At 38.6% G+C, this 21,879-nt stretch overlaps 2 protein-coding genes and 1 long non-coding RNA gene across 5 annotated transcripts; 2 read left to right on the top strand and 1 right to left on the bottom strand.

Moving 5' to 3' along the window:
- Nucleotides 1–566: 566 nt before the first annotated feature.
- On the top strand, nucleotides 567–5,994 carry LOC145227789 (uncharacterized). Of its 2 annotated transcripts, none has more exons than XM_080092698.1 (10): nucleotides 567–799; nucleotides 2,771–2,842; nucleotides 2,905–2,966; nucleotides 3,216–3,303; nucleotides 3,595–3,809; nucleotides 4,044–4,179; nucleotides 4,506–4,717; nucleotides 4,817–4,931; nucleotides 5,091–5,280; nucleotides 5,629–5,994. In XM_080092698.1, exons 1-10 carry the CDS (start codon nucleotides 592–594, stop codon nucleotides 5,699–5,701), a joined length of 1,371 nt encoding a protein of 456 aa, XP_079948824.1. In that variant the 5' UTR covers nucleotides 567–591; the 3' UTR covers nucleotides 5,702–5,994. The 2 variants fall into 2 exon arrangements, with proteins under 2 accessions (XP_079948824.1, XP_079948823.1); XM_080092697.1 differs by lacking the exon at nucleotides 567–799 and adding an exon at nucleotides 2,132–2,273.
- LOC145227786 (myosin-7-like) lies at nucleotides 5,995–14,938 on the bottom strand. Its single transcript, XM_080092696.1, has 39 exons — nucleotides 14,871–14,938; nucleotides 14,212–14,326; nucleotides 14,039–14,145; nucleotides 13,828–13,971; nucleotides 13,601–13,757; nucleotides 13,507–13,534; nucleotides 13,328–13,424; nucleotides 13,170–13,262; nucleotides 13,044–13,107; nucleotides 12,886–12,984; nucleotides 12,715–12,818; nucleotides 12,518–12,656; nucleotides 12,331–12,449; nucleotides 12,105–12,254; nucleotides 11,867–12,037; nucleotides 11,626–11,799; nucleotides 11,438–11,570; nucleotides 11,275–11,380; nucleotides 11,041–11,214; nucleotides 10,852–10,975; nucleotides 10,647–10,783; nucleotides 10,322–10,577; nucleotides 10,014–10,256; nucleotides 9,771–9,947; nucleotides 9,330–9,710; nucleotides 9,134–9,271; nucleotides 8,840–9,074; nucleotides 8,631–8,779; nucleotides 8,382–8,548; nucleotides 8,130–8,313; nucleotides 7,905–8,070; nucleotides 7,603–7,843; nucleotides 7,350–7,542; nucleotides 7,109–7,284; nucleotides 6,884–7,037; nucleotides 6,644–6,814; nucleotides 6,377–6,577; nucleotides 6,184–6,312; nucleotides 5,995–6,109 (listed from the first exon to the last, which is right to left on the bottom strand). The coding sequence occupies exons 2-39, from the start codon at nucleotides 14,306–14,308 to the stop codon at nucleotides 6,104–6,106; spliced, it is 5,784 nt and encodes a 1,927-aa protein (XP_079948822.1). The 5' UTR covers nucleotides 14,309–14,326; nucleotides 14,871–14,938; the 3' UTR covers nucleotides 5,995–6,103.
- A 2,198-nt stretch (nucleotides 14,939–17,136) lies between these two features.
- On the top strand, nucleotides 17,137–21,405 carry LOC145227772 (uncharacterized). 2 transcript variants are annotated; one of them, XR_013859985.1, is made up of 8 exons: nucleotides 17,137–17,203; nucleotides 18,132–18,205; nucleotides 18,542–18,604; nucleotides 18,665–19,104; nucleotides 19,172–19,284; nucleotides 19,352–19,467; nucleotides 20,515–20,647; nucleotides 20,725–21,405. It is a non-coding gene; the product is annotated as an uncharacterized LOC145227772 (long non-coding RNA). The 2 variants fall into 2 exon arrangements; XR_013859984.1 differs by having other exon boundaries at nucleotides 18,132–18,604; nucleotides 18,665–18,850; nucleotides 18,974–19,104.
- The last annotated feature ends 474 nt before the right edge of the window (nucleotides 21,406–21,879 follow it).

Raw genomic sequence — 21,879 nt, 5'->3', positions numbered from 1 at the left:
ATCGTAACGCTTTGCATTTAGTTAATTTTTTTTGGTCAGGCGGAAATAGTGGGCGTTACCAAAGCTAACAAGTCTTGCAGAAAAACACTTGTGACGTCACATCACTGCGCCTTCAAACAATGGGTGACATTCTTGGACACGCATGAGTGGAGGGAAGCAGCTAATCGGGTTTAGGGTGGGTTTAGTTGGATGACTCGATTTTATGTGGTCAGTGGGTGAGGTTTGTCAGCTTGTTGGCCTGTTAGATAAACTGATTGTTAAATAAACATAGTGAAGTGCGCTGTTGGAATTACAACGTGTTTGTGCAATTTGTGAGAAATTTTTGACGTTTTCGCCGTTACCTTATTAAGGCAAACAAAAACAAAAACTGTAGTGAATTGATATAAATGCAATTTTAAAGCAAAACCCAGTAAAATTTGCGTCTTCGTTAAATACAGCCTCGTCTATACGCTCACTTTAATAATAATAACACAACATCTGTCGAAAAGGCGCGAAACGTAAATCTTTGTTGTCCTGTTGTTGTTTTCTCTAATTTTTACGCATTTAGACACAAACTTTAAAATAGTGCTTTGGTAGAACAATCGTATAAGAATGGATTTATTTTTCGCGAACAAAAAGTTTTTTGGTTATTACCGCTGTGTGGCGGTGTTGAGCTGTGTTTTACAAGTTCGCGGCCAACTTACTTCTAATCAACCAGTTACACCGTACATCGTCGGCGGCGCAATGGTGGCTATGGCAGTGTTCCTCACGTTGGTTGCAATCTTTCTAGCTGCTCGCCGTTACTGGCGAACAAATAAAGGTAAGTTTAGTATTTCTGCTTTGCATTAGTTCGTGTTTTGTCGAATTTTTATTGTGATCGCCGTTGGCAATATTTACACAGGAATTCCGAGTACCGCAATAAACCGTGTTTTCACTGTGATAAACCTAACTGCTGTAGGGCAAATTTCTCTCAGCTAGTGTAAACGTTAGACCCGAAATAGCCGGGTCAGTTACAAAGTATATGACCACGAACAAACTAAACTATTGTTCGAAACACACTTCATGGTTTAAAATCACAAAAATATTAGGCTAAAGAAATACTTTTTCAATTTTTCTGTATTGTTACAAACTGCTTTTGGAACAAATAATGTAAAAATAAAGATTTAGAGTTGTCATATACACTCATATTTTGTCGTCAAGCTTTAGAACATGAGACGTTTATTGGTCTCTTACATTTCGCGGCACAAATTCACTGGGTTAAAGGTGAATACAAAGCGTTGGACCATCGCTTATAATACAGAAACATACTGTTATTGTGCTGGTAAATATGAAACATCTGACTAACGGCCTCATTACTAGTTCTCAAATGCTCTGAGTTTGGATAATTCCTTGCTCTTTCTACTTTACAAGAGGTAAACACTTATAGGCTTAAAATTACTGGTGCCTGTCATGCGTGAATTGCGCCAAACATTGCGAGATATTTGGTGAACAAAGTCATTCTAGATTCTTTTGTCCGTGAACAAGCAAATGTTGACCCATTGTCATTGTGAATAGGCGAAGAACTCCTAAAAATGGCTCAGTCGGCGAGTAGAAATTTGAATGGAGTTTTCGCGTTACACTAGTATTGTATGAACTGCGGTAAACCCCAACCTGTCAGGCGCAGGCCGACCATTTTCCGCTTGGTTTGGTCTCAAGGTTCGATCTGCGTTTTTGCGTGACGATTCGCCGAATCGGCCTATTACGTAAACACATGAGGGAACACTGGCTGCCTGTGGTTTGCGGCGAAAATGAACAGGCCCCAAAACTTAAGTTGTGGTGTGAATTGGATTAAGTCGAATAGGCCGGGTTTCAAGCCAATATATTTGTTAGATGTTGTTGTCAGGCATTCTGGAATATTAGCGTTGATTGACCGCAGCACGACTGCGCGAACACCCATGGGAATTATGAAGACGCATTTATGTTCGAAACAGCGCCTTGTTGGTATGACGAACTTAGTGGTAGTTTGCCAGTGTATCAGCCACCAGAGATGAATTTGCATTGTTTAATGTCGTTAGTTCCAAGTTTTGATAGCGTACTACATGTGGCAAGGCAGTTGTTTAGTGACACCTGGATTTTTAGTGCAAGTGACATGCTTCTTGATATCTCAATTGCAGTTTTCATAAGCAACATGACATATTTGTTGAATTTTAATTATGGCCCCGGATATTTGGAGTTCTTCCTCGATTTAATCGCCTTTATCGCTTTGGTGGATTTGCTTGCTGTTCTATTGCTGCTTCGATTTTTGTGGAAACATCGTAAGAAATTCTTTCAAGATTTTGTCTGTCAAAATTGTTTCCTTTTATTGAAGAGTTTCCAAAGCTCTTGTTGTACTTACTTGTTTCGCTCTAGTGATTTTTGCGCGCGTAACGCTAGATCGCATTTGGTCACACTTCATTGAGCAAATGTAACAGATAAAGGTTTCTTGATTGTTGACTTTGTTTGCTGCAAACACGGTTGCCTGCAGCCTGCAAAGTACTAAATGCAAATAAAAATTGAAGTTTTTAGTGCTTACTTAAAAGTATTGGTAATTTTACCCAGTCTTGAGTAATAATTCGGCTCAAAACAAAGTAGGGATAATCGAATTTGTGTTTTTATTAGTTAGTGCAAATCCAAGCTCTGTTTTTGCTTTAGTTTTGTGGCTAAAAACTTTTATATATTTAACAAAGATATTTAACGTATATACGCATTTGTATTTTTGTGTTTTGGTTTAATGTATTTGCTTATTTTTTATAAATGAAATATATATTTTTAGGTACAACAAAGGATGTTGAAAGGAAGATTATCGGATATGACAATGTTGCACATGAAACTGAAGCCACTCAAGGTTAGACATGTTGCTGTGGGTGGATTGTAATTCAATCAAGGTTTAACGAAATATTTTTCCAGAATCCAAGCAACATAAAGATACAAGCACCCAAACGGAAGATGTGGTTGTGTTGATTAAAAAGGTGTGTAAATTTCCTGTTTTTAAGTTGGGGTGTTTGGAGTACTTCACACTGTACAAGTGATCATAGTGCATTATTTTGAATTTAATGCTAAAGCCACAAACCATTCAAGTGATCACAATGTATCTTTTTGTTTTAAGTACTTGTAATTACAACTCTGTAATTCTTTGCATATTTCTATATTGTTTCTCCCCGTAATGAAATAATCATTTAGTGGTGCTCAGTTCCTATCAATTTTGCTTTTATTGACAGGAATATGATGTGCTTATTGAAGCAGAGGGAAAACTGACAGAGAATGATGGAAAAATTGGGACCGAAACTGATTCCAAAACATCGAATGGTTTGTTCTGTGACTATTTTTGTTCAATTAATATCTTTATACCAGTGGTTTTCAGCTTTGATTACTGAATGGACCTTTATATGAATACATTGATGTCTGGTAACAATAAAAAGCTTTTAGCACTAATTTCAAGTGTTTTAAATTTATTTTAGACCAACAGATTTAAAGCTTTTAAACAGCAGTAAATCACAAATCTTGCATTTTTTTCAAAACATTTTGATAATTAGAGCTTTATTTTTTAAGTCTATCTAATGCCTGAAAAGTAAAAAAAATATGTATGTTTTTGAAAAGCTGATGCTATCAAAGAAGAGGGTGTGGAGGATCTAGTACCCCCTCTAGTGAACGCAAATGTGCAGAAAAGTGCTCCCCCTCGAACCCTAGAGAGAAGGAAATCTCGTGATGATATTGTGTTTAAATCGGGATGGAGGAAGACTGTGAAACTGCAGGACTTGATTCGTGCAAAAGTCATAGAAGAATCAAGAGTTGTTGAACTCGAAGAACAAGTGGTAAGTTTGTGTTTTAAACACTGGAAGCTTTAACATTGGGTGTGTTTAAACATTGGAGATTACTTGTATATTAAAGTTTAAACGTTTTGGTAAATGCTGTTTATTTGGGCCGGTACTATTTGGGCCTTATACTATAAACTTATGAACAGATCGTTATATAGTGTTCCAAAGTTTACCTATTGCGTCATTTTTTTAGTTTTATTTGTTGTAATGGCAAATGTTAAATTTGTTTAGATTACTGAGGAAGAGGTGGAAAGAGAGCTGAGACCTTTCCTGATTGGCCAATATCCAATTGCAGGAATATTTAATGACCAAACTGGGCAAAAGATGTCTTTATTTGACGCACACAAACAGCGAATTATTTCTAGAGGTATGAATTTCTGTGCTTACTTTACTTTTTGAAAATACTGTACATTTTTGTATATATATTACATGTCTGTGTACAGTACAATTCTGTTTGCGACACACTGTTTATTTCTAAGAGAACTGTACATTTCTATGTTTACTGTACCATTTTGTATGCACTGTACATGTCTGTATATGTCTCTTTATTTCTGAGCTAACTGTTACATTTTGTATGTACTGTACATTTCTGAGAACTATAGCTTACAAATCTGATCATGGTTGTATTTTTCACAGTCAACCACTAAACTTATTTACTGTTGTTTTGCCTAATTTTGCCTTGGATGTTTTCAGGTACCGCATTGAGCTTGCTTGAAGCTCAAGCAGCTGTCGGGAGTATTATTGATCCGATAACTGACGATAAGATGTCAGTAGAGGAGGCACTTGAACACAACTTACTCGATCGAGCATTTGCAGCAGTTTTGGTGCGTGCTCAGCGAGCTGTTACCGGTTACACTCCACGTGGGTCTGATGAAAAGTTGTCTTTGTTTCAAGCAATGAAAAGAGTGAGTCTTTTCTATTTAACTTTTTTATCGATGCAGGACAAAATGTTACTTATTGGGAATTATATACGTTTAATTATTGTTGTGCTTATATTGGTGTAGGGGCTGATTGTTGAGAACCATGGAATTCGATTGCTGGAAGCACAAATCGCCACCGGAGGCATCATTGATCCGGTTGCTAATCATCGATTGCCAGTAGAGGTTGCATTTGAGCGAGGTAAGTGTCACAAGTAATTACTCATGTTCACATAAACATTTTTAAGTGCTAATGTTGTGCATATTTCAAAATTTACAATTCTTAGTTACGTCTTTTTTGTATTTTCCTGGTTTGTCTCGGTGAATTGTTCTAGATTTCTGTGTTTGTTGATATTCAAAGGTTTATTTGATGAACGGCTTCACCAGACTTTAGATGACCCAAGTGATGACACCAAGGGATTTTTGGACCCCAATACAAATGAGAACTTGACATATTTGGAACTTATTAAAAGATGTGTGGAAGATCCGGAAACAAATCTTCTTCTACTTCCACTTGTTCGTGATGATGAAGTGAAGTTGTACAAAAACAGGTAAAGTGTTTTTCAAAGTAGCCAAACTTTGACTTTGAACTCTGCACCTGAACATCTATGTATTATATAGTTGAGATATCATGACTCTCAGTACTTTTTGCTTGGTTGTGGCTTTTAGTTGGTTGAAAACGTGTGAACCGAAAACAATTAGCTGCTCCCATTTAAAACATTTTATTGTCATGTTGTTTTAATGATTGCTATGTAATGTACATTAAACTTTAATATACAATTAGAATATCAACTATTTAGTTTCAACTACGAAGGTATTATTTTCGAAGTCAAGTTATAGTGATGTTAGGGTGGGCCTATTTCTGTTTGTGGACATAATGTGTTTCATCTTTTCGTTAGAAAACTATCACATGAATCAATACGACAGAGGATAACATCTTCAGGGAGTCGTTCCATTGAAAGTGATAATTGATGTTACAATGTTGCCAAACAACAGCTCCGCACATGTATTTAAAATTTATTCATGTACCTTTTTTGTAATGTACACAAAAGTTTGCTCTGTTCACAATCAAATGAGCAACCATATTTGGTGCTCCTTTTGCAATTCCATGTATTTGGGTTTTGTACCTCTTTCGCACATAACCTTAGTTGCCTTAACACTAACTTTTTACGAGTCATATGTACTCTGCTCTGTATCTGATAGTTGTCTGTTTGCTCCTAGCCAATATGCTGTATTTTGCCTGGAATATTAATTCGCACAACAGATTGTGTTGATTGTAATATTTTATTCATGCAAGTAAGAAAGATAGTAAAACGTAAACAGTAAACAAAGTTGAGGCATTCGTCAGAGTAGGTTTCCGATTTCCGCTCGAAACTAGTTCTGGGAAAAAAGTTGATATATTTATTGAAAGCATTCAGTTTAACCTAAAGAAAACTTTTGTGTTCAATTTGCACCTTCACATCTCTTGCTTTAGATCTCATCTTGTTGAGAGCAGACTCTGCCATCTCAGCTCTCTCCTCAGCATCGTCAAGTTCATGTTGAAGTTTTCTGTACTTGCTCAAATTTGTGTTTGCTTGCTCCTCCTGTCAATCAAACGCATTGTGTTAGAATGAAAGGGCGTGTGTCGGTTAAACTACTTTTACTTACAGCCTCCTCAGCTTGTCTCTTGTATGTCTTGACCTTGATTTGTAGTTTGTCAACAAGATCCTGGATTCTGGTGAGATTCTTCTTATCTTCTTCACCTTGGTAAGTAATCTCCTTCAACTTGCGTTCAAGTTTACGTTGCGATTTCACCGAATCACCGTTGCGTCGTTGTTCAGAGTCAAGCTCGTTCTCAAGTTCGCGAATCTGGAAGTAAAATAACAATGAGCGTCCGACAACGCTTGCTGTGAATCAACAAGCACAAGCACTTACTCTTGTCTCAAGTTTCTGCACTTGTTTCTTTCCTCCCTTCAGAGCGATGTTCTCAGCTTCATCCAATCGTTGTTGCAGGTCCTTCACAGTTTGTTCCATGTTCTTCTTCATTCTCTCCAAGTGAGAAGACAAGTCTTGCTCTTTCTTCAATTCCTCTGCCATTGTTGCAGCCTGAAACATGATCGAGGAATATTTAAACAAACGAAATAAACGGATTTAATCGATGAGAATCCAACTTACATCAACGATCGCCTTCTTGGCCTTATCTTCAGCGTTGCGCTGTTCTTGAACAGATTCCTCAACTTCAGATTGCATGGTTTGCAGTTCGCCTTCGAGTTTTCGCTTCTGGTTGATGAGAGCCGTGTTTTGTGTGTGAAGAAGATTTGATCGTTCGCTGAACAAAACAAGTTCGACCAGTCAGCAAAACCAGCACACTCGGATATCCACTGTTTGATTCGTACAAACCTGCTTTCAAGCAATTCGGTTTCAGCCAGTTTTCTACCGCGTTCAGCTTGATCAAGAGCGGATCGAAGCTCTTCAATCTCAGCTGTGAGAAGATTACCACGACGCTCGATCACCGCTGTCTGTTCCTGCAAATCTTCCGAGTGTCTTTGAGCTTCGTCAACGTGCATTTCAAGATCCTGAGAACAAACTTGATTACTTTCTGTGCTTTTGACATGTAGTAGATGTTTTTCTCATTACTTACCTTGATATGGGCTTGTACGGATTTTGCTTGTTTCTGGGCTTCAGATGCTTGTCTAGTTGCATGACCAAGCTGAATCTCAAGGTCATTGAGGTCACCCTCCATTTTCTTCTTAATACGAACAGCTTCCTGGCGAGATTTGCTTTCCGAGTCCAACGTGGTTTGCATGGATTCGATTGCACGTTGTTGGTTGCGTCTAACGATCAGAACAGAATTTTACCAAATGACCAATAACATATTCAATGATGAGATTTACCTCTGGTTGTCGATTTCTTCTTCCTTCTCTGAAACTCGTCTCTCAAACTCTTGCTTCACTTGAGCAAGCTCGACTTGCAATCTGAGAACCTTCGACTCTTCTCCTTCAATCGCTCCTTCAGCCTCCTCGAGAGCAGCTTGCATTTCGTTTCTTTCATGCTCCAAAGTTCTCTTGGCCTTTTCCAGTTCATGAATGCTCTTTCCTCCCTCTCCCAATTGATCAGTGAGATCAGCAATCTCCTCTGCAATGCAAGAAATTGATTAGTACAATTGTCAAAGGTTGGTATTAAACCTAAAACGAACCTTGTAAGTTTTTGTTTTCTCGCTTCACTGTTTCAAGTGCGTCAAGAGATTCTTCGTAAGCGTTCTTCATCTTGAAGAGTTCAGTTGAAAGACTGCGAGATTCTTTCTGGGATTGTTCCAACTCAACTTGGACTTCTTCCTGCTTCTGTTTATGCTCAGCAAGAACCTGGCAAAGATTTTTATGTGATGAGCTGCAGTTTGGCACAGAAAGTTATAATTTCAAACCTTATCGAAGTTTCGCTGTTTTTTGTCAAGAGAAGCAGCGGCCGAGTTGGATCTCTCCAAGTCGATTGTAAGATCTTCAATTTCTCCTTGAAGTCGGTTCTTTGTTTTTTCAAGACTTGATGCTTTGGCCTGCATCGCTTCTACTTGTTCCTCAGCATCCTGGAGTCGAACCGCCAACTTTTTCCTGCGCATCATTATAATTTTAATTTGTGGTGAATTTTTCAAACGCATTTAGTGGAAACAGATTCCTACTTTGCGTCTTCCAATTCCTCAGTCCTCTGGATGGCATCTGTCTCGTATTTGTTTCTCCACTGAGCAACTTCAGCGTTTGCCTTCGACAGAGCTCGTTGAAGTTCGGCCTTTGCTTCTTGTTCTTCTTCGTATTGTTCCCTCAACAAGTCGTTGTCATGACGAGCGGCCTAACAACAACAAATTTGTATTTTACAACGATGCTGGTTTGGTTTGTTTTCAAAAATGGATAAAAAGGCCAAGCAAATATACCTGCACAGCATGGGCGAGTGCTGCCTTGGCCTTGGTTTCCTCTTCAACCACTCGCTTCAGTTCATCAATTTGTTGGGTTGAGCTGTTCTTGCTGCGTGTCAGTTGCGCCATCAAGTGTTCACGCTCCTCCAGTTGTCGACCAAATTCACCTGAGAAAAGATGAGAGTAGTTAAAATGTTCACACCAAAACATCTATGTTTAAAACTTACCGTTCTCGGATGAAAGTCTTGCCTTTGCGGCGTTTAGTTCGTTGACCTCCTTGGTAAAGTTATCATTCTTCATCTTTGCCTCATTCAGTTGTTCCTCCAAGTTTCGAGACATCTTCTCGTAGTTGAGCTTAGATTTAGTGACGCTCTCAACATTAGATGCGAGATCATCGATCTCCATCTTCATTTCACTCTTCTCCTTTTCCAATTTTTGTTTAACCCGTTGCAAGTTGTCGATCTTTGCAAAGAACGAATTGTTAGAAGTGAACATTTAGACTTCGTATAAAACATTTTTACCTGTTCGCTCATTTCGGCTGAAGTGTCAGCATGCTTCTTACGCAAAGTTGAAACAGTAGCTTCGTGAGATAAATTGGATTCTTCCAACTCGCGACGGAGTTTAGCGAATTCAGCTTCGCGACGCTTGTTTAGTTCGATCTGAAACAATGAAAAGTTGAAATGCTTGCTGCTCGAACACTTGGCGCATCCATCTCACCTGTGCAGCAGTTGCACCGCCAGCCTCTTCAAGTCGCTCACTAAGCTCTTCCAACTCACGTGACAGATCAGCTCTTTGCTTTTCAACTTTAGCTCGCGCAGCTCGCTCCGCTTCCAGTTCCTCCTCAAGCTCTTCTATTCTTGCCTGAAGCTCCTTGATCTTCTTCTGAAGTTGAGCAACCAACGCTTGTTCATCTTCCAACTTCGTAGCGAGCTGGCTGTATTCGAATTCCTGCTTCTTCAATTTCTCTTCAAGTCGTTGCTTGTCGTTCTCAAGATCCATTACCGTTTCTTGAGTGAGACGAAGATCTCCTTCTAACTTTCTCTTGGTTCTTTCAAGTTCCATTCGAAGTTTCTTCTCTTGTTCAAGCGAAGCCTCCAACTACGAAAGAAAATTTTGAGTTCGTTGCACAAACACAAGAACTTGCATTTTCATACTTACATCATCGACTTGTTGTTCGAGTTTGGATTTTTGTTTTGTCAAACTGTTAACTTTGTCTTCTTCCGATTGAAGATCATCAAGAGTTTGTTGATGAGCTTCTTGCAAAGCCTTCTTTTCTTTTTGCAGTTTGGCGATTTGTTCATCTTGTGTTGCCAATTCCTCTTGGAGATTTTTCAGCTAAAGAAACGACCAAATTTGTGTAACCAACAATACGTTATTAACATCAAAGTTACAAATGTTTACCTTGTTTTCAGTTGCGTGTTTCTCTTTCTCAACTTTAGCCAATGTTATCTCAAGATCATCGATGTCTTTTTTCAACTCGGAGCATTCATCTTCCAACTTGCGTTTCTTCGACACAAGCTCATTGTTGAGTTCTTCTTCATCCTCCAAGCGCTCAGTGAGTTCCTTGATCTTTCCATCCAACTCAACCTTGGTCTTAATCAGTTGATCACATCTGTCCTCGCCATCATCAATTTGATCTTGTTGCTGCAGATTAACATCAAGTTTATTTCATGTTTTATCAAGTTCTATCATGAATTAGTCAAACTTACAGCTTGAAGTTGCATGAGAAGATCGTTTTTCTCTTGAATAAACGAAACTTGCATCTCCTCCAACTCCTTTCGTCTTTTCACTTCCTTCTCCAAGTTAACTTTGCATTCCTCGTAATCCTTCTCAAGAACTTCCAATTCCTTTGCGGCTTCAGCAGTCTTCAAGAGTGGCTTGATCTTGAACATAAGCTTCATCCACTCCCATGTTGCCATTCCGAAGTAAGCTCTCAAGTTCGACTGAATGACGCGGCAGGCTTGTCTAAACATGAAAGTGTACGTGTTATTCAATGCAACTTTAACTCAGTAAAGTAGCCAGTTGGAATTTTACCTTCGCTCAATCATTTTCTGGTATTCGCGTCTCATGATCAATCCTCTCATACGAGCTTGGATTAACTTAAATATTGATGAAAGTTTGTTGTCGCGCATTTCCTCGAGTTTACCGATCATACCAGCACGGAAGAACACCTAAAACATATTCAAATGTGTTTTGTTGTACTGCACAAGTGGAAGCGACGTGGGCGATTTGTTTTTACCTTGGTGTGACCGAGTTTGTAGCTTTCATGGTCGATGTCGATGCTTCCAAGAAGTTTCTCAGATGATTTCTTGCTGTCCATGAACTGACCTTCAGGTGCGGCATTAGGGTTCAAGATGCGGTAACTAAACAGACATCATCGTTATAAAGTGTATGTTGGGTCGTGGAGACAAACAGGAAAGAAACGAACCGTTGTTTGAAGTCACCATACGGAATTCTGTTGGGGAATCCTTTCCTGCAGATACGGATACCTTCCAATACACCATTACAACGAAGCTGATGAAGAACGAGATGAGATTCCATCATTCCTGGTTGTTTCTGTTCGTTGGGAATCAGACAGCGGACAAAGTGAGGAGACGTCGATCTGGAATAACAAATTGGTTGAAACATTGCTGCTACCGCGATTTAACAACTTTATTCTTACCTCAAGTTGGTCATGAGGTTATTGAGAGATTGTCTGTGAAGAGATGAGACAGTGTTGAAGGATCCTCCCTTCTTACGCTTTCCTCCTTTTCCGCCACCGCTCGCAGCTACAACGCAAGTATGTTAGACTTTATCATAACTCGACATTTACATTCAATCATTACCTTCGTCTGGGCTCACCCATCCATCCCAGATGGTTTGCATTAGTTTCAGCGATGCTTTCTTGTAAAGTTCAACGACGCTGTTGTTCACTGGATCTTTGTTCTTCTCCAACCATCCACAGATGTTGTAACCTACCTGTTACAAAAAAAAATTAGAACCTAAATAACACGGGGCCATAAGCGTTGCTTACAGTTCCAGCGTAATGGTAGAGTTCGAAGTGGGCTTCGTATTTAGATTTCTTTGTTGGTTTTCCGAAAGCTTTGCTCTTTCCAAGATGGTTTTGGTAAAGTTTTTCCTTGAAGCTGTTATCAGAAGCTTTTGGGAACATGCATTCTTCCTCGAGAATCGACATGATACCAAGGGGCTGCGTTAAACACACATGAATTATTTTGATTCCACTTGCAAGATTGGTTGAAATGTGGTTGCTATACCTTCTCAATAAGTTCAATGCAAGCTGCCAAGTCCATTCCGAAATCGATGAAAGTCCATTGGATTCCTTCCTTCTTGTATTCTTCCTGCTCAAGGACGAACATGTGGTGGTTGAAGAACTGCTGAAGTTTCTCGTTGGTGAAGTTGATGCAGAGTTGTTCGAAGCTGTTGCACTGCCAACACAAATGTGGTCAGTAAAAAGTTGCTTGCAAGAATGTTGACAACAGCAAGTTTACTTACATCGAAGATTTCGAACCCAGCGATATCAAGCACACCGATAAAGAAGCTTCTTGGCAGCTTGGTGCTCAGAGTTTGATTGATAAGTTTCACCAACCAGTCGAAATGGCGACCGAACAGGGCTTTGCTGAGAGCTCCCATACCATATGAAACCTATGTTGTGTATTCAAACGTCAGACTTTCACGAAACAAACCGTAACAAACCAGAAGTCTGTAAACACAAGGTTACCTGACTGCAAGATTGTCCTTTGGTGACGAACTCATTTCCAACCTTGACACGTGGATGACACAAGTACTTGATGAAATCGGCAGAGTTGAGACCATAGAGGTAAGCCACTTTGTCGGCCTCTGCAAAGCACAAGAGTTTACAATCCGAGTTTCAATGTGGATCCGTTGATGTTGTGTCGTTTACAAACCTTCAGTGCCGTCAGGTTCAGCTTGCTCCTCTCGTTGCTTGTTCTTAAACTTCATGTTTTGTTGGTGAAGGATGCCGGCCATCAGTCGGTATATGCCGCTGATTTCCTCCTGACTGAATCCGAGGATGCGGAAAGCTTCCTGAAATCAGACATCAGTAAAATACGGTATTCTGTCGCAATCACAAAATGTTTCTTACGTCGGTCAACAACAGCTCCTCGCTGTCATTCAGATTGTCGACGGTCACAACACCTTGACTGATGGTTTTGTACTCGTAAGGATCTTTGGAAACTAAAAGTTGATCTGCAACCAAAGGTAATTGTAAGTTTTTGAGTAGATAGCGACAAGTGAATGTTTCCATGAAATTTACCGATTAGTTCCGGTTTTCCTCCTGAGATGATTTGGTAGAAGATGTGGTAATTACGTTCACCTCCCAGTTGGTAGATGACACGAGATTTCTCCAGCAAATCTAAACAACAAAGTCGGTGTAATTATGTGTTGTTGTTCGACTACTTAGTGGTAACTCACAATGTTCAATGTCTCCTGATGCCAACATTCCGGTGCTCCCAAAGTGAATTCGGATAAACTTGCCCTGTTCAAATAACGTTTGTATCAAACACGGGAACAATCCGTTAATATCTCGATGCGACTTACGAAACGTGAAGAGTTGTCGTTACGGACTGTCTTTGCGTTACCGAAAGCTTCCATAGCCGGGTTACACTGGACAATTTGATCTTCGAGAGTTCCCTGTGTACAAAACATATCTTTGCAATGGCGACCGTATGAATGTTTTGTGATTTTGTGAAACACACCTTGGATTCGTCTTGTTTTCCACCGAAGGCAGCAACCAAAGCAAAGTATTGGATGACTTTCTTCGTGTTAACGGTTTTTCCAGCTCCAGATTCGCCACTGAACATACGAGTGATAAAATTTACAAATGTTGGATTAAAACAATTAAAGCAACCGACAACATGACATGGTTTGAACTTACGTGATCAACATGGACTGATTTTCCCGGTCTAAAAAGAAAACAGAAAGTTTAGATTTGAAAGGTGACTTGGTTCAACTTCTGTTGTGGTACTTACTCATCAACATGTTGGCGTAAGCGTTGTCGGCGATCGAATAAAGATGGGGAGGCATTTCAGTTCGTCGCTTGCCCTTGTATGCAGAGATGACGTATGGAGCGTACACAGGCAACATCTTGTAGGGATTCACGGTGACACAGAAGAGACCAGAGTAGGTCTGCGAACCAAATTTTACGTTTATTAACATTTCGGTTTTACTGTTTTACATTTCGTGGATTGAAACTTACGTAAATCATGAAAGACTCGTAACGAGTTCTCAAGTTGTTCAAAACGCTCGCTTCGTTGAGGAAAGTCATGTTTGCCATATCTTCACACTTTTCATATCTCGGCGGGTTCATCTCTTGCACGTCATCTTCCTTCACTGTCATTTCCTGCAAAGCAACATCTTCTTTATAGATTTGTTTTCTATTTACATTATACCAGTCAAATTGTTCTTACTTTTCCAGCATCTATTGATTTGATCGTACATTTTCCACCTTCGTTCTTGATCATTTCACCAACAACGTACGCATTCTCTTTGTCGGGAAACCAAACGTATTTCTTGCCTGCGTTGAATAATTTGTTTAAACTTTGTTGAAACGACGACGCTTTCCTTTAAACTTTCTCCTTACCATCGGGTTTCTTGGTTTGGTTTTCCAGAATCTTCTCGTGGGTCATCCGAAGATAAGGAGCAGCATCTCGAACTGATTCGTAATCGAATGTTGCCATGTTTGGTTTTGAATTAAGCTGCAAGAAATAAACTTTTTTGAAAACAGATTTTGTAGATCGATTAAAACCTTTTTAATAGTGAAATGTAGTGTTCTGTTTTCAGTTTAGTGTTTTCGTCTCACTTTGTTTTGTTGTGTTTTTACTTTTCTTTTCCTTTTATTGATGTATTATCTTGTGGTTTTTATAGGAACTGATGATGCCATTAGGCGAAATATCTATATTCCATTTAATTCATTGACGGATTTCGTAACTTGGAAAATGCTTTCCATTCTTAGTAATAGTGAAATGCTGTCAAGTTTGCTTTAGAGGATAAACACTGTGGTGTGTTGCTACAGCATTCTACTCTCTGTTGCTTGACAGGTTCAATGTCATATCCCAAATAAACAAACTTGCGCAATAAACTTGATAACAGCAAACGTTTATATGAAAGCTTTTACTATTTTGCTGATTAAAATTGTGAATTTGAAGCTTCTTGTTTTACACGGCGCGTTTTCCATCTTATCAACTTTTTAAACATTCTGTGTTCTCTACATTTTAAGAACACTTAGTAAACAAACCTTACCTTACAGTTGCTTGTAGTCGACTAGACTAATGCTACCACAACCCTCACTCAGGTTTATATAGACTTCTTCCACGCTCGTGTGACTTTCAACGCTGCCCTTGTCATCGCTCGATACAAATTACAACTTTCACACTGTTAGGTGACAAAGCCCTTGCTGTTACTGCGCATTAGGTGTCACAACACTGCTTGTGACATCACAGTGAAAGCAGCGGGCACTGTCGATGCAGCGAAAGTAATTTCAAAATCACGTTGTTTTCAATGTATTAGTTAATGAATAACATTAAATCCCCGCTGATATTAGATTTCGTTGATAACATGTGGACTAGGGCTGTTATCAAACAAATAATTATTTGATTGTTTGAAATTATCAATTTATTTGAACACATTGATGACATTGTTATGGAATTGCGGTAACACAGAAGCACTTAAACATATGTTTTCAGCTTTACATTAATTTTCATTACCCTTTCCCCCAAAAATATTAGACAAAAAAGCATGACAATTTACTGTTCATTCCGGTATTAGTTACACCCAGGAATAATTCAAGTTTTTCATGCAAGTGATTAAAATGGTATAGATCACAATTCAATTCAGCCATTATCCAAGAAAAAGCTGTTGCAATGGTGTAAAAATACACACTGAATATGTTCATGTGCTTTTGCAAAATTACAGAGATTAATTGAAACAGGTCTCTATCTGTACTAATTATTATTTTAAACAGAAAAAAATGTAGCCTTGATTTTTTTCAACCACCTTTTTTTAATAATAACTCTGGGCCTTATGCATCCGGTATTCTAAATTATTTGAATTATTTGATTTGAAGGGAAAAAAATTATTTGATTATTTGAAAAATTAAAAACCTTTATTTGATAACAGCCCTAATGTGGACTAAAAAATGTTTAAAACAGCCGCAAGATTTTCTTCGCTTTTAACGTATTTTCGCAAACAATTCCTGAGAAATAAAGAAACGATAAACAAGTTTTTATGAGCTGAAACGAGTGAAAAGCGAATGACCTCTTAAACCACTGTTACGTCAATGCGTACAAACAGACAAATGTAGTTGTTCTTTCCTGCTACAAACATGCTGATTTTTCTTTCCTGCTACAAACATGCTGATTTTTCTTTCCTGCTACAAACATGCTGATTTTCCTTTTTTTTCTCGTTTTTTAACAGAGTTATTTCGTTATTTTGCAATTTGCCAAGCTGGAAGAGGTATTCCTTGTATGACGTTATCCGCATGAGGTATGGTAAAACTAAAACACAAAAACAATAAAACTTGCGGGGCGTAACGACAATTGTTTCACAATTTTATGGATTAATATTTATCTTTAGTAACTGTGTTACCTTTTATTTGTATTACACACGTTATTGGTGCGTGTTTGCGTAAAACAGAATTTTGGCCCCTAAGTTTGTTTTCAGTTGCAAGACAACATAAAGTAAAACATCTATCGCTGAATAAATGTGAGTTTTTTTCCTTGGGTTCAAACCCAGAACCTGCAACAATAGATCACGGTGTTCATGCGTGCGCCTTCAATAATCCAGACAGGACAATAGAGTGTTTATGTTTGTACGGGGTTTAACCCAGGAAGCTGCCGGGGACGAATCCCAATCATGTTTTTTATGTCTGTAAATATAGGTTTGTCTGAACAAAAATAAATTATCTTCATTTACCGCTCAAGAGCTCTACAACCACTTGGTCGAGTGGTAAAAGACGCTTGGAACGAGGGCATAAAATCCGATCGGAATTCATGCCCTCCTGGGTTCGAACCCCGCAAATAAACCGCAAATGTTTGCCGTCTGACATTTGAGTCAGACAAAAACCCAAGAATTTTACATGTTTCGAAATGTACTGGAATTTTTGTTTTGTTGTTAAAATCCGGTTTAAGAACAAATCAATTGCATGATATTGGTGAATTAAGAACTGAATCAACCAAATTTCACGAAAGCAACGTATCGAAGTATTCCACTGTTTTTTGACAAATATTTGCCACAAAAAACTTTTACTTTTGGATTAAAATTGTCGGTAGTTGATTTACAGATCATAAATACAATAAAAATCTGATCCAAATAAATCACTAAATCATTGAGAAATTGGTAATTATCTTACTTAAGTCATTTACTCTCATCTTTGTAAGCAGATTTTTATACAGTGGAACTAAATATTCAGGCAGGTGACCGACAAATAATTTAATTGCGAGCGCGCCAAAGCTTTAATCAGGGGCATGACGTCACGCCCTGTTTTATATAAAACCTGGAAACCTGGATTCGTGACGCCATTTTAACCTGGAGTTGACGAAAGAAGAGGGAAATATTGAATCGGAGAATTTGCACAGGTGAGGATTTGCTGTGCAATGTTGTGTTGTTGAATAAGTTTTATTGGTGTTGCACAAAGCTACTGATTGAATTTGTGAAGCCCAAAAGTAATATAAGGTCTAGATAAATAAATTATGGCAGGTCTCTGCATCGATTTAAACATAACTATTAACATGTGGGTCATCTAAATGCTGACTGTGCATCATTTATTTCTTGTTTTGATTTTCAAGTTAAACATTGATTAAAGCAGTATAACTTACAAGTAATTTGGCTGGCCGTGGTCAACAAAAAACAAAAACTATTTAAGTGATTGTTAACACCTGAAATTCATTCAAACCTTGCTCGGAGATGAACGCTGCGCGCTGATTGTTCGCAAACCATTGTTTGACCCTGCAGCGCAACGTCTCTCCAGCACAATTGTTGAATTGTATAGTTGTTTGATTAAATTTAACTTATTTTGGCTGGTGGTTGTGATGTAATTCTTGCAAAGTTTTTTTTACCACATCTGTTACCGTGGAACAAATAGACTCCATAAAGGAGTTGATTAATTTTAATCACCACTACTCCAAACCACGAGTGAATACGCAAATCCGTCGTGTTACAGCTGCTAACAATGCTGCAAGCAAACCCGTGCAAGTACAATTAAGCCACTTCTTGCGTTTGACCAAGTTGATTCGTCAACATTCCAACCTGTCAAAAGACCAAAAGCGAAATGCCCTTTGCGAAAACACTTAATTTGACTGCTGACTGAGATGTAAACCAATGCGCAAACCATTGTTTGGCTTTGCAACGCAACGTCGCTTCACTTCACGACAACATTGTTGAATTGCTGTTTGATTAAATTTACCTTGTTTTGACTGGCGGTTGTAATGTAATTCTTGTAATGTAAATTGCATTTTTTTAACCACTATCACAACACTTATTTTGTTCTTTTGTTTTCATGTTTAGATTTTGCTGATCCAGCAATTGATGACGCATGAAACGATGACGTCATGCAAATGTACAACATTATGATTGTTTTGGTCAAATGATTTAATAAGTAATAACATATTCATGACGCAATAAATAACGACATTCCCAGAACCTTCCTCCATGTGTGTGTGTCTCGTTTTATTTCTCTTTATTTTCACTTTCTTTATTTCTTTTTGTTCAATTTGTATTTTATGTTGGCCGGACTCGTAATGGGAAGGATGTGCACGGTTCTTCACGTTACGGCCCGGTTTGAAACAAAGTTCTGGGATGTTACAAGCGCAAGCTAAATTTTGTAAGTCGTCTCTTAATATGTGATTGTGATCAACTTGTTTCACAATCGACGTGACGCAACAATTAAAACCCCCGCGCGCACAATTTCATAATAGTTTCGTCACATTTGCATGACGTCAACCGAGCACCGGAACACGCAAACGATCGCTTCGTGGAAGGTAAGTTACTTGTTTAATGTGAAGCCCGGCACACTAATGACATTATCCTGACTAACATAGAACACATCAGAACGAAATGCTGAAGGTTTCAAACAACAGATGACGTAATCACCGTTCATGACGTCAAGAAAGTTCCAGAAGAACAGCGCCACTGGTGGAGCGGATGGCGTCGAGTTTTATTAGCGAGGATGGTTTAATTAATAAGTGGTTTTGGTTGTAATTTCTACCATTACATTACCACAACTGGTGAATGTAGTTGTGACATAATTGTTTAACTTGTATAGTTGTGCCCAGTAATCCAGGGCTGTAATTTGTCAATATAATCATTTTAGATTTGATTTTGTGGTAATTTGTGGTTTATTTGATCAGATGCGAGTAACAGGTTGAAGTTTAATGGAGGGGAACCAGCGATGGAACAAGAAGCAATGGCGACACGTTGAATGACACCCACCGACTCTAGTACAAGGCCAGCTCTGTTATAATGCGAAAAAAATCCTGAGGTATTTTGGTAAATTTGCCATCAACTTCACCATTGCAGAAAGTTGTCATTATGATCTATTCGATTAGCTGAAGTTTGAATGGGGGAGATCAACGATGACAAGCGGCAAACACGACAAGTGCTGAGGGACACCGATCCCTGACACAAGGCCAACGCTTTACACTGAAAACAAACTGCTGAGGTATTTTTTGTATATTTGCCGTAAACTTTGACATTGCTGAAGTTGTCATTGTGATTTATTTCATCAGCTGAAGTTTTGGAGGGAGGGAAACCAGCGATGTCCGGCGGCGAACACCCTGCAGTGCTGAAAGACACACACCCCGAAACAAGGCCAGCGCTGCTACAATGCGAACAGACTGCTGAGGTAACTTTTGTATGTGCTGGAACTACTAACATAAGAACTCACAGTAGCCAGGTCTGGGCTAGGTGGCGCAACGGAGCATATGCGTTTATAGCAGGGGTGTCCAACCCGCGGCCCGCGGGCCACATGTGGCCCGCAGGAAGGTTTTGAGTGGCCCGCGAGGTATTTTTTGAAATGACTTATATTGGCAACTTAATCGCCTACGTAATTTATGGCAAACTTTCATTCCGAAAAGTTGGCATTTATTGTTTGCTTTATTTCTCTTTTAACAGAGTAGTAATACACAACTGTTCAAGTTACTTTTATTGCGTCACAATGCGCATTGTCACGAATCACAATTTATACAGTGTTACGTCACAATCTGACTCGTGCTTCAAGAGTCATCAATCAGTAATGTTTCTTGGTTCATTGAGATACATCTGGTATCGGAGACTCGCGCAAAACGCAGTTATCATTAAGACTTCTTCCGCACTCTGCAGTGATATAGGTTATGCCAAACAGGAAACAAAAAGCAAGTAACGCTAACAGAATATTACAAGAAAGGTTGACATGTGACTTCAAATCCCCTCTAAGATCAGTAATTTCTGACAGCCATATGGAAAAATCGCTTCGCATTGCTCCATCGTCCATCTTACCGAATATTGCCAAACTTATTAGAAAAAAACTGGGCCAAACTTTACATTGAAATGTCGACGTGTAGTAAAAACTTTGTTGACATAACTATATATTGGTGTTATTGTTCTTGTAACTGTAAACGAGGATAATACACATTTCTAAGATTAGAATTTCGGTGTGAGGATTTTAATTAAAAATTTTAAGACAGCTATTTCTAAGATTCCAAATTAGCAGTAACACTCAAGTGGCCCGCGCAATCATTCGTAAACCGCAAGTGGCCCTTTGGCCAAAAAGTTTGGCCAAAAAGGTTGGACACCCCTGGTTTATAGTGACAATAATTGGTGATTGATTAGTTCTCACGTTAGTAGCTCTACCTTTCTATGTTTTTCATAACATTCACCATTGCTAAAGTTGCTATCATGATATATTGATCAGACGCAAGCAGCAGGCTGGAGTTGGGAGGGACCAGTGATGAAGCGACAAGCGGCGAACGCACGTGGAATGCTGAGAGACGTCGACCAACCCCGGCACAATGCCAGCGCTGTTACAATGCGAAAATATTGCGAAGGTAAAATTTATTTTGGTATTTGCCATAAACTTGAACTTTACTAAAGTTACGGTAATGTTTGTTACTGCAATCTGTAGATTGAAGAGATTGAGCAAAGCTTTAAACTTGGATGGAGGAAACTAGGGACACGAGCGATAAAAATGGCGGGAGGTTTTGACTTGAATATCTTTGTTTAAATAGTCATGATAAACTTGATAGTAATATTAACCATGTAGGCTTTAAACTAACCATAACCATTCAAGTTTTTCAAGTTTTTCAGGTTTTGCAGGAGCGAGGTTAGTTAGTTGAGGAAAGTTGTTGGAAAGAAGCGACAGTGGTGCTCTACTGGGTAAAATTACGAAAGCTCGAAATCATTTCATGGTAGTCTGGTATAATGTAATGTTATAAATGCATCTCAGCCAAACTGTAAATCAATAATACTAACATCTCAATACCCAGCTGCAACCGGCTCACAATGCATCCAAACTCACAACCACAAATGTTAAAGTTTTTTAACAAGTCGTTTATTGGAAGACAAAACAATTTGTAAATAAACATAGGAATCCTTGGAACATTGTATATTCTCGTTTTTATTTCTCTTTATTTCACTTCCTTTTTCTTTACATCACTGGTTTTCTTATTTTGCCACGAAACAAAACATGGAGGCAGTGCACGGTCCTTCACATGCTACTAATTTATTTTCATTTTTTTTATTTGTTTACTTTTTTTATTATTTATTTTTTTATTATTTTAATTTTTTAATTTTATTTTTTTATTATTTCAGCGGATTTTAAACAATGTTCCTAGTTGCGAATGCCGTTATCGCGGTAACCGTCATAAAAATATATTTAAATATAGGTTTGTTTGTATTTACGACACGGTAACATGAGGGTTCAAGATTTTGTAATTTACTCAGTATAGCGCCATCTTGAGGAAAGTTAGATTTCAAAGTTTAGATACGGATGAATGGAGCTCGGAGTTACTGGTGCATCGGTTTTGCCGAATGTGAGTATTATTTATCATTTATAGAAATATATTTCCAAAATCAAACAACTTTATGTTTTTAGGTGATCACGTCAAGTACCTTTTTTGTGCCAGTCTGTTTTCCTCGTTTCGGTTGTGGTTTTGCACCGAACGAGGGTTTCTCTGCTGCCTTAGACGAAACCTATTGCGTGGGTTGACACCTTGACGCGGTGCAATGGCTTTTGAACCAAGATCAACCCACAGAACCAAATAAAACATCAAAATATTAA

This window comes from Phallusia mammillata, chromosome 5, assembly GCF_965637545.1.
Source record: "Phallusia mammillata chromosome 5, kaPhaMamm4.hap1.1, whole genome shotgun sequence".
NCBI classification, from domain to species: Eukaryota; Metazoa; Chordata; class Ascidiacea; order Phlebobranchia; family Ascidiidae; genus Phallusia; species Phallusia mammillata.
Note: the sequence above shows the minus strand (reverse complement) of the source record. Positions and strands in the feature narration are given on the sequence as shown.

Coding starts and splice junctions, on each gene's coding strand:
- LOC145227789 (XM_080092698.1), top strand. CDS start 592: ATGGATTTATTTTTCGCGAACAAAAAGTTTTTTGGTTATTACCGCTGT. Junction 4,932..5,090: donor AGAGGTTGCATTTGAGCGAG/GTAAGTGTCACA, acceptor TGATATTCAAAG/GTTTATTTGATGAACGGCTT. Junction 5,281..5,628: donor GTGAAGTTGTACAAAAACAG/GTAAAGTGTTTT, acceptor TCTTTTCGTTAG/AAAACTATCACATGAATCAA.
- LOC145227786 (XM_080092696.1), bottom strand. CDS start 14,308: ATGGCAACATTCGATTACGAATCAGTTCGAGATGCTGCTCCTTATCTT. Junction 13,263..13,327: donor GAAAACAAGACGAATCCAAG/GTGTGTTTCACA, acceptor TTTTGTACACAG/GGAACTCTCGAAGATCAAAT. Junction 8,071..8,129: donor AACAGCGAAACTTCGATAAG/GTTTGAAATTAT, acceptor AATCTTTGCCAG/GTTCTTGCTGAGCATAAACA.